This window comes from Ruditapes philippinarum, unplaced genomic scaffold, assembly GCF_026571515.1.
Source record: "Ruditapes philippinarum isolate M1 unplaced genomic scaffold, ASM2657151v2 ctg14050_1_1_1_1, whole genome shotgun sequence".
NCBI lineage: Eukaryota > Metazoa > Mollusca > Bivalvia > Venerida > Veneridae > Ruditapes > Ruditapes philippinarum.
The window spans coordinates 19,842-31,342 of NW_026851792.1; the positions used below are offsets into that span (position 1 = coordinate 19,842).

An 11,501-nucleotide genomic window follows, 5' to 3' on the forward strand; every position below is an offset into this window, starting at 1 on the left:
TAATATGTGACTTTAGGGTGGGGGCTGCGTTACGCCGTCTTTCATTGATGATCTTGTTTATCATGTTTTAACGATTTCAGGACTGCATTCCATGAATGTTGGTCTCTGTTGTATTCATAGTTTGAGATTTCTGTGATTGATTAAGCATGTAAAGTCACGGTTGTTATTGTTATCAAGTCTAAGGCTGTCAATCCTTTCAGGACTATGTTTAACATAAACTTCAGATGAAAGTCTTACCTCAGATAGACTTCTGTCAAATAGAGAGATACTTGATATCATTATAATACATGAAATAGGATACTCAGAATAGAATTTCAATATGCATAGACATGATAGAGCTTGCAAAGTGCAACACTACACACTCTTTAAAGATCTTCGTAACTAAGATTTAATATTGAACGTATGATTTAAAAAGAAAATATTTAAGGAATACGCAGGCAAATTAATGACAATACCAAAATTATCTTATGTACTCAAATCACGCTAAAACGACATTTGTAAAAGTCCAATCATGAATTTCGGTATCAATTCTATTTATTTTGAGTTTGAAGCGTAAATATAAACGAAATTTAGCCGCCGACAGAATCACCGATGACTGTCAAGTATATATATTTTGAAGATTTACAGATTAATGAATGAAAAATTCAAAATAAAAATGTTGCCTGTGTTCCCCTTTAAAAACATGAAACTAAATATTTGGGTTATATCTTTAAGGTTGCAATCACTCTCAAATTGAATTATGAATAGTCCAACATGAAAGTGGTGTTACATTTAATAGATCTGAGAACTCAATGCCTACAGGACCGTGTGTGTATTCTATGCCTAATGAGGGTCAATCGACCCTTTCAGGCACTATATAGTACCTACTATACATACGCTTTTGTTCTTTTATTTTCATAGTATCATAAGATTTGTTTAACATGGAATTTAGGTAATATTTGGTGCTAGCAAAAATTGTTGAGTACGCTGAAGGAAATATAAATACTTCCAGCTTTCCTTGCATTTACAGGGATGGAATATGTTAAGACATCCTATTCTGTTTGTAAATACTATAAATTCAGATATTACAATTTGAATACTTCTTATATGGTAAATTGCTCACACTACACACATAAAGCATTTTAAGTCATTATATTTCATAGTTATTTGACGTGATCGTCTACTTAGGATTACAACAAATAAATTGAATATGAGAAAATAATCAGAAAAATATTTCAAAGTACTGAAATAGACTGTTTTGTAATTTCAGTAACGTGTTACCATAGGAACAGAAACAATTAATAGCATTATAATTCTAACTAGTATCTTTGATTATAAGTAATGCAAATCTCTCATGTTAAGTGCAAACTGGGGTTATTTCTAGCATAATTGTAAGTATAAATAGCCTCTACTGAAAAAGAAAGGTGATAATTCCATGTAATGGCGGCCATTTTTAAAAATGGTTGCCATGGCAAACATCTTGGCATATATAAAATGGGTACCATGCCCAAAATGTTTCTTTTACCTTTATTAACATCTGTGCCAAGTTTCATGCTTTTCCAATTTTCTGAAGTATTTTAGCATATTTTGTTACAAATTAACTGGACTATTAGAGCAGATTTTAGATAGAATGCTCAAATAATATATTATGTACATCCAACTTTCGGCGAAATTATTTAAAATATCAACAAAGGGAAAAATGTAATTAAATAATCCAACCTGGTTAATCTAGTAAACGGCAGGTATTCCAAATAACTGTAACAATGGTCTAATAAGCAATATAAAACATTGCAGGAAATCATTTGATTTTATAAAAGCAGATTCGTGATAAACATCTAAAAATTAATTATTCCAAATACATACAGATAGTGAAACCGACCATTACCACAATAGTGCACGTCAAATAAATGTCGAAGCATTTGTTATATTACTGACTTTCCAATATTATTTATGTTAATAATTTATATATCTTGTTATTTTGATACTGTCTGACTATGAACCCTCATTCATTATGTACATGTAATTGCAATATTACCTTATGTTGTCATGTTTGCATGATCTCAGTGAATAAATAAATTGAAATTGAAATCACGCAGATTTAGTACTGTACAAAAATCTTATTTACATGATTTTGTTTTTAAATTCGAACTTAAGCTATGTTCTGCTTGATATTCCACTTGTGCTCACAGGAACGAATTTTAAAAGATGCATGTATTTATTTTTTTCTGAAATTGTCATACTTTTTTGAAAAACCAAATCTTAATCTGATGTACTATGTACATGTATCGTTAAAATTATTTAGCTAATTGCTATGCGCACAACCTTAACATTCTACGCTTATTATTATACTGTAGGCACTTTCATCATACGTCAGATATTGTTCTTTTTGTAGAACATTTTTCATATAATTTCATACAACATGGAACTTTTGTCATGTAAACCTGATAGTACTGTAACTTAGTTGCATTACTTATGACTCTCTGTTATTTAAAGGCCCAAAATTAGCCATGAGTCGCCTATAAGGAACGAAAATGGACGCCATATGGAGTGAACAAAGTAGAAAATAGTTTTTACAAAACAATAGCCATCAATCACAGTCAAATTTCTTGAAACAAAACATTCAAAAAGGCGGAAATAAAATTGGTAATCGATAATTTTTTAAAATGATTGACATTGGAAATAGTCATACTAACAAGAACTAGGATTGTGATCCATATGACACTGATCTATTCGCCCATTGAATAATTGATAGCTAACATATCTTTATGTAAAATTGCGGTTTCATTGGAAGATTATATTCAATTTCTATCATACAACTGTCAAATGTTTGTCTCCCGAGCTGTTCTTATTTAAAAGTCAAAAATGTTTGTCTCCCGAGCTGTTCTTACTTAAAAGTCAAATACTTGACTTTTTATATGCCCGAAAGAATTTCGGGCATATTATGTTATACCCCTGGCGTCCGTCCGTCTGTCAGTCTGTCCGTTAGCGAGCATATCTTAAGTTCCATTTGGCCCACAATATTCAAACTTCATAGTATGATTGTCCATATTAGGTAGAAAACTGTGCTGATATTTTGAGTGTCAGAGATCAAAGGTCAAGGTCATCTGATGGATCCTTTATCCTTGTAAGACAGTTTCGCACTCACTCACTCTACGTGTTTAGTCGAGACGTACAGCTGTAAATGTTATGATGAACAACCATGTCCAATGCGCGACCCCCTATTGATTTTAGTGTCATTAAATCAAAATACAGGGTTACAATGACCTTAACACCGAAGATTGTGGTTTCTGGAGCAAAACACAGGTTTCATTGGGCTAACAGTGTTCAAACTTAATAGGATGATTGCCTATATTGAATAAAAAGTCCATATCTATATTGTAGTCACAAGGCCAGGGGTCAATATCAAATGACTTAATATTTTAACAGTTTCTTAACTGTCAAACTTCATAGGATGACCACTTATATTGACTTCATTAATTACATGCCCGAAACAATTTGCTTATATTATGTTATATCCCTGGCGTCTTTCCGTCCTACCGTCGTAGCATTTTTACTTACAAGATAACAACTTGATGGTGGTACTTTGGAAATATATATGAAGGTTCTTTAGCTATAAAGGAAAGTGGCTTTTTGAAGGAGGAAATATTTATTTAATTTCCATGTCTCACAAATGCTTCATCCTTAGGGTGACTGATAAAGTTAAATTGGTCAGTAGGCAGTTTTTCAACAGAAAGACATGTAATAATAAAATAAATAGTATTAAGTGTTCTGAAGTGTATCCAGTTTACGAAAGACGGTTACTTTGGATATAAAAAAGGATGTAAAAAATAAATTTGCATGCTATCATACTAAGACATTGCTACCGGTTCTTTACCTAGTATATGTATGATTATAAATATGGTTATTGGCTAAGTCCAAACGAGAATGTATCATTTTTAGTTTTGCCGTTTTGGACGTTATTTGAAATTCTGTTTTTCTACATACCAGTATTGAAGTTCACGATAAGTATTGCTTCATGATACTTATAGATTTTTCACAATCATTACCATGAAAGAACAATGATGAAAGAGCAAATAAATTTCTTAACAAAAACATATAGCAATTTTATGGCTTTTAAATCACTGATAGGGCAGCGAATAAAAATCGTTGGTAAATTTGTTTTTGATTAAATATGAACATCGTGTAGAAAGTAAAATAAAAAATGTTTTTCCTGGTGAAAATCATTATAGACAGGAAACTGAAGGGATGTAGCTTTGCAGCTTCACCCAATTCTGAAATCTGCTTGAAACAGTAGTCCATTGTTTTTCGGGCCAGAATTGACAATTGAAAAAAATATTTACCCCATTATAAATAAAACATGAACATATTTGGGTAGGATTTTGTCTTCGTACTCACTGTTGATGTTAACCTGAATCTTTTATCATGGTGTAGTTCAGATATTGCAAGAAAACGAAATAGCTTGCAACTGAAGTTCGCTCCTATACAAACAACTTCCAAAGTTATACAAAGTGTTTGATAAAACGGCTCATATACTGACGGAGATCCAATATTCTGTGGCAAGCTTTTTCCCCGTAGACTGGTGCATATCCAAAAGAAATTGGTACAGAAATAAAATACGGCTTTTTTCTTTTCCGAATCGAGCAATATTTGTTTAGGAAATGATGCCGAAAATAATTTGGGTCACGTGGTATTTCTACACTGTATAAAGCTCCAAAAACATTTGATTCATTCTTCCCCCGGATTACGTGACTTTAGCAAGGTGTGTTAGTACAATTACCTTTTAACAACCATGTTTTAATTGTTTCGTTATAAAGAAACTTTTTTGTTCGATCTTGAAGGAAGCTATAAGCGTATAGGCACACCCTAGATTGCCGAATACGTTTCTAAAAACAACAACAACAACACAAAAACATTCAACACTCCCCCCCCCGGAACAACAAGTTGCTCATGGTGGCATGGTTTAAAGTCATGCGGGTACCGATCCTAAGACTACAAGTCCGACGCGTTTACAAGTCGACCACTGTGTGATTATTTAAACAAAAATTATCATGTGTATCATAAGTACTAGTATATGAGTTGTAACAAGGAAGAAAAAGGTAATTATTCAATGGCATCATATTTAATATTTGCAAACACAAGACTAACGTTTACCTAAATTTAGCATTTATCATCGGTTAAAATGTAAAATAATTTCCCGTTTGAAACAAATCAAAAACCGTTTTGATTATTCAGAGGAGTACTCGAAATGTACGTGTATGACACAAGTTTCTTCGGAATTTACATTTAAATGTTTTAGGTGGGCTTGGCTGTTTCAACACAGAGAATCATTTATCAGGTAGAGTTAGTTTTTTATTTATTTTTATGTTTATTGATATGCTTTATTGTTTGCTCTATCAATTATTGTTTTTGTTTTCTTCAAGACTTTTATTTAATACATTTCCCGTAAAATTTGCCTTTCACGTTCAATCAGAGGTTATGTTTTTTATATTCTTGGAGATCGTCTCAGCACAAATTTGTGTTGAACCACCAATCTAACATTTTGCGCGGAGTTTTCAGAACTCTTACTTGAATACCGTTAAATCATTCCCAAGGTATGTTTCCCGCTTCTTTGAATTTGAAGGTTTTCTGTGATATGCTGTCTGTATAACCTCTGATCCTGTTTTAAAACTTCATGTTACCGGTATCTTGTTCTGCACATTTTTTTTCTCATTGATGATAAATGCATACTTTTAACTGGGAACCAGGAGCAGCTTATAAATTAATCAAATATTTCAGGATAACTGTCGTTCAAATACATTTTTATTAATTTAAAACTTACCTTTTTCATGTTTTAATGTAAAATTTTGCTGTGGCCAATGCTCGGGACCGTGAATGGTTCATGTACCTTGCAGCTTCGGTTATCGCCTCTAAACCGTCTCAATTATTCCAAGACTGCAACATATTCATTTTTAGAGTACCGTAATATCACTTTTTCTATCTAATCATACAAAGATCAGAATTGTCGATTCAAATGGATATTAAAACTAAGAACACAATTAAAGAATAGTGATCGATCTAATTTATTTGAAGCAGTTTGCCATTTAATTTATTAACATACATATACTTAGTCGAACTATTTCCTTTAATGTAAATCTGCTCGATGTAATAGATGAATGCATTTTAACATAATGCTTATATATGCTATAGCGATATTTACTTTTAATGATGATGGTTATTTCTAATTGACACATTCTTTTCTTTAATTTGAAGGAGTTGGAAACATTTTTGATATAAATTTAGGAATGAAAAGCATATAAATGTACTACTTACCCAATAAGTAACATAAAAATATCAATTGGTTCTGTGCGGAAATGAATATGAGCATTACAGTCTATCTACAAAATATATTAAACACTATTATTTCAATATTGGCGTACTATAGCAATTACAAAAAAGAACAAAAAACAACAACAAACAAAAACAAGCACAAAGACACAGAACAATTTGAAACCAAACATTATAATTTTATGAACATGTATATAATTTCCTTCTTCTCTATAGGATGTCGGGAACCAGAGCAATTTTCACTTTACAAACTGTAACAGGTCAGCAGCCCCATTTTACGTGCACCGTTTTCAATTGTATCCTGATCCAATCAATCTCCGAGAGCGGATTTTCCTAATAATGGAGTTTAATCTGGAGAGAGATGTTGGACAAGACGGCAACAGAATAGATGTAAGCCATTATGTCATGCTCGGATTTGAAAAACAAATCCTATTGATAAATAGAAAAAGGATATAACCACTTAAATGTGCCTTCGAATGAATGTCATTGCACCAAGATACACTTGTCAGAGGGTGGTTAAACTATAGTTTCCTATGTTTCCTTTAAGATCCAGACAAACATAGGAAATGTTCTCACTAAAGTTAATTACAGTAAACTTTTCTTCATAACAATTCTGTTTTTAAAGGACTATTTAATTATATTCAGAAAGAAAGAAATGTCTGCCTAAACAATAAGATATTAAAAATGTAACAACCAAAGAAATAAAGATCAACCTTTAAAATGAAATGTTTCTACAGTTACATTTTTTTATTTAAATTATTTCTTGTTTATTCAAGGTTGATTTAAATTGGAGACTGAAAACTGATAGAGGCTACACGGAACTGTGTGACATTATAGGTGAATATTATTGCCATTTGAATGACTTGTGTGCAGAACTTGAAAGACTAATGAAACACAATAAATGTCCACCATTTATGATGGAGAAGTATGACAACAATTGTTCGTGCCCTTTCTTAAAGGTTTGTATTAAACCATGATGTATTTGTTTAAATACTCCGTATTTTTATGTTTTAAGTCGTAAGTCGTAAATCTGATGGTCAAATGAAGATTTATCTATTTTGTAGGTTTAAAAACAACAACATTATTTGTAAAGATATTACCGAACTTAATATTTCATGTAAATAAAGGGAGATAATTAGAAATGTGTTTTTGATAAAGTCTAAGCCAGTTGTTTGTTAAAAATAAAATGAATGCATTAATTTAACGTTTAATTTTAACGTTTATTATAATGTATATAAACATTTGCTTAACATATTTAATATTTCATTGGATGTTTGGAAATTCTTTTACAAGAATAGTTATATACATACACCAAACTTCACTTAATTGTATGTTACATCCTTAATTACAAGACACAGGATCTTTAAGATGTAACAGTGATCACTAATTCAGCAAATATTTTAAATGTAGAATTATCGTGAGAAGGACTTGAATATAGTGTCTTTATTTGCGGTAATGATTATAATTATACGTGTCTGCATACTGTCTTTTTTGTGATGAACGAACAAACATATCTGCATACTTTCTTTTTTGTTTTATGTCTCAAGTAACGAACAAGCATTTGAGGGGTTGGGAGAAATGCCAGCATACTTCTTTCATTTGACTTAGGATTTGACCCACAGTGAAATAAGATACACACACTAATCTATATGAGCCACATTTTATAAGATCGGTTACCTAGTCTAGGAACAATATAATAAACTGGTTCTACAGGCAATTGAATTGTTAAAGATGTATAGTATATTTCATACCTGAATAAAGGCAACATTTAATGGTTTATGCTAGGGGGCGTGAGGGATGTTGCACATTTTCATTATCCCTCATGTACAGACTCAGTCAAACCGAGTCTGCAATTCATTTGTAATTTTGTTGTGATAAATGCTTCCGAGGGATCACTTTGTTTCCAGATTTTTATATAATTTAGTGGCGCTTTCACTTTTAGCGTATGCTTTTATTATATTACCCGTGTCTATATACGTATGATGTTTCACTTGCCTCTGCCGAAAAAATATTTTGATTGATATCAGAATGTCAATTTTTAGCACTTATCATTTCAACGTATTGTAAAACGATGTCTTTGTTATAAATTGATGTTATCTTGTGCATTGATTGAAAAAGATTACATTTCTAGAACGAGTACAAAGTACCGTCAGTACCAATTATTATTCCCAAACCACTTCCAATAGAACTCAGAGGTACCTTCGACCTTACAGTGAAATTACAAGAGCAAGGTACACATGTGGGCTGTATCCAAGTGGAGTTTTGTATCACGTATGTAGTTTTTGATTATGATTACTGTATAGATATCTGACATATATCAAAATATCTGTTTTCGATTATCGAACAAAATTATATTTATTTTATCAAAAAATGGTTACGATTATAAGAGGTTAATATAATGATGTGAGGAAATTTGTTTACCATCATTTTCAATGTTAGCTTTTGATGCCACTTTACCATCATTTTCTTTTTTAGCTTTTGATGCCACTCAACTAATCATAGGATAAACTTAACCAGTAATAAAAATACCTCAATTTATGATTTGCCTGCCTAATTGAACCTTGCAATTTTTTTCTTTCAGTGACTGCAAACCTTTGGGAGGATAATACCGTAAGCTTCCTGGCAAAATCAGCAAATTGCATCTTTTCATATTTATGGCTTTAATGTGAACGATCCCGTAAGGGAACTTAAAATAATGTATACCAAACTGGTTTGAAAGTATATCGTATAACTAAAAACATCTGAACAACTTTACGCTTAAAATTGATCTTTAATGATGCACTTGACTTTTTGATAGAACTAGTTTGAAACAACAAATGGATAAACAAATTCATTTGATAATTTGTTTGAAAGATTTTGTGATTTTGTAAACATATGCAATGAACTTTGTTTAGTCATTCAGAGATATATAATTTAAACATCAGATACATCTCAAGCAATACCCAGCATTGCTATCAAAAAATGTATTGGATCTCTCCCTTAGCTGCATAATCTACAATATCCCTATTTTTCAATGATTGTTGCAGATATATTTATTTATAGAACTTTGACCCCGATAATTAAAATGGCTACCTTTTTTGTCAAGTAAGGTAAATATACAACCACGTCTGGTCTTTATCAAAGTGTATTGAAATCATTATAACATACTCATTATATTTTATCGTATGTTACGAAATGAATCACCTATTTTTACCATTAACAAACATTTATTGTGGAATTAAGACCTGCCTTATTGAAAAAGTTTGCATTCAGTTCCCTTTTTTGACAAATTTAGATATTTTTATATAACGAAAGTTGATAATATTCGAGTTTCCACTTAGTTAGGGAACAGCTTACGTATCGACTGTCTAATTATAGTTCTTTTCAAATTTTCTGATTTCCCCGTGTTAACGTAACACGAGGCTGTACAGTGTTTACTAGAGTCGTAGCCCATGGGTATACATCAGATTACCAAGTGTTTTGTTATTCTTTTTCCTTTGAAGGCAAAGATAAGATCACTTTTCCTGTTGAACCCCGGATTAAATGAACTAATGTACGAGCATCAGAATATGATTTTTCTATCATTATCCCTTTCATTTGTCAACATCATAAGTAAACCCCAGAAACATCGTAGCCAATCAACAAGCATATTCTATTTTTATCCCAGACAGTGCAATAAAAGGTGACTTATACAACAACTCCAGTCAATGCAATTAGCACTTATGGGTATATGATTTAACTCGAGAAAAAGGTCTTCAAACTATAATTTTACCATATGTTATATACCTCACATATATTTTGTTGAATAGAAAGATTCATTCTTTAAAACAGTTTGCCCAGACAATGACATCTGTCTGGAGTGGTTATTCTCATACATTTTCATGTTTGACTTTCCTTTAACATTATAACAATAATCTGGTCAGACGATGCCAACTGTGAGCGGCGGCTATTTTCATGTTTGAATCCCCTTTTATTAAAAAAGCAACCTACCATGACAATCACTAAAATAAGAAGTAAATATTTACAAGATTAAATTGTTTTTTTTTCTACATTTTTTTACCGATTTCCGCAGGACAACAGGGAACGTGTTTTATGTTTGACTATGATACAAAAGAGAAAGAACATCAAAACACGCGCAATGACTATGATACTAAAGAGAAAGAACATCAAAACACTCGCAATCTGATCAATACTCGGGGGCTACGCCCCCTCGAACAAATCTTATGTTTCGATGTTCTTTCTATTACTTATTTCATGAACAATTGACAACGTATATACCGTGGAGATAAAAGTCTTCTTTATTTCGCTTTGTCTTATAATGTTTTACATATTGATTTTAAAAGTTTTCATGCTGTTTCGGAAGATACCATCCAATCAATTGTTTTCTTGATCAATTTTATTATAAATAATCTATTTTTTCCAGTGAGGAAACATTGCATTTATTAAGCGGATAATGTTTGATAAAATAAAGCAAAACATATTAAAGATACATTCTACAAACACCAAACTGGAATACTACATAGTTTCTTTGATTTATAAATATTTAGAAAATAGCGAATTGTAACTTTTTATCATCTTATTGTTGTGAAACAATATGCGCTTCATTAACATATTTCCAATGAATGTTAATACTTCAATATAATCAGCACAGAAGTAACCTACTTATTATATTATTATTATTAAGAGGAATTGTCTCTTTCCCAAAAATTCATGCCTAGTAATGACAAGTAACCTGGTACTATGCCGCAGTGGCGTGACAATTATAATGTTGTTGTTTTTTTTCAACCCAAACAAGGGCTAAAGTTTTAATTTGTATAGCGATCATGTTTTCTCATATGGAACCAGTACTTCCAAGAGAAACACTCTAGTGTGGGTCAAAAGCGCTTCAAAAATAGCAAATAGACAAAGTTATATAGCATGTACATTACTAGTAGCATTTTTTTTGTTGGCGACATAGATCTAGCAATAATACCATTGTTATCTTTTCTATGCAAAACAACATATCTTGTAGGCTTATCTACAATTTTCTTTAATGATCAATGATAGGGAATGCAAATGCAAATTGTAATTTTCGAAATTGACGTATAACTTGTAGCTAGATCCTAAAAGATTGACCTCATCCACTGACTAGACTCTTCTGCATTCATTACAATTGTTTGTGTTTCTTAGTTTATTTTAAAAAAGGTTAACAAGTACAAAATATCATGACCTTTGTCATA

At 31.5% G+C, this 11,501-nt stretch overlaps 1 protein-coding gene across 1 annotated transcript; it reads left to right on the forward strand.

Moving 5' to 3' along the window:
- Positions 1–5,292: 5,292 nt before the first annotated feature.
- LOC132739734 (uncharacterized) lies at positions 5,293–9,529 on the forward strand. The gene is made up of 5 exons (XM_060727525.1): positions 5,293–5,314; positions 6,520–6,693; positions 7,080–7,262; positions 8,435–8,574; positions 8,885–9,529. The coding sequence occupies exons 2-5, from the start codon at positions 6,643–6,645 to the stop codon at positions 8,907–8,909; spliced, it is 399 nt and encodes a 132-aa protein (XP_060583508.1). The 5' UTR covers positions 5,293–5,314; positions 6,520–6,642; the 3' UTR covers positions 8,910–9,529.
- The last annotated feature ends 1,972 nt before the right edge of the window (positions 9,530–11,501 follow it).

Bases quoted from the DNA above. Each gene is read 5' to 3' on its own strand.
- LOC132739734 (XM_060727525.1), top strand. From the start codon at position 6,643: ATGGAGTTTAATCTGGAGAGAGATGTTGGACAAGACGGCAACAGAATA. The intron at 7,263-8,434 runs GTTTGTATTAAA...TTACATTTCTAG, and splicing joins GTTCGTGCCCTTTCTTAAAG to AACGAGTACAAAGTACCGTC. The intron at 8,575-8,884 runs GTATGTAGTTTT...TTTTTCTTTCAG, and splicing joins CAAGTGGAGTTTTGTATCAC to TGACTGCAAACCTTTGGGAG.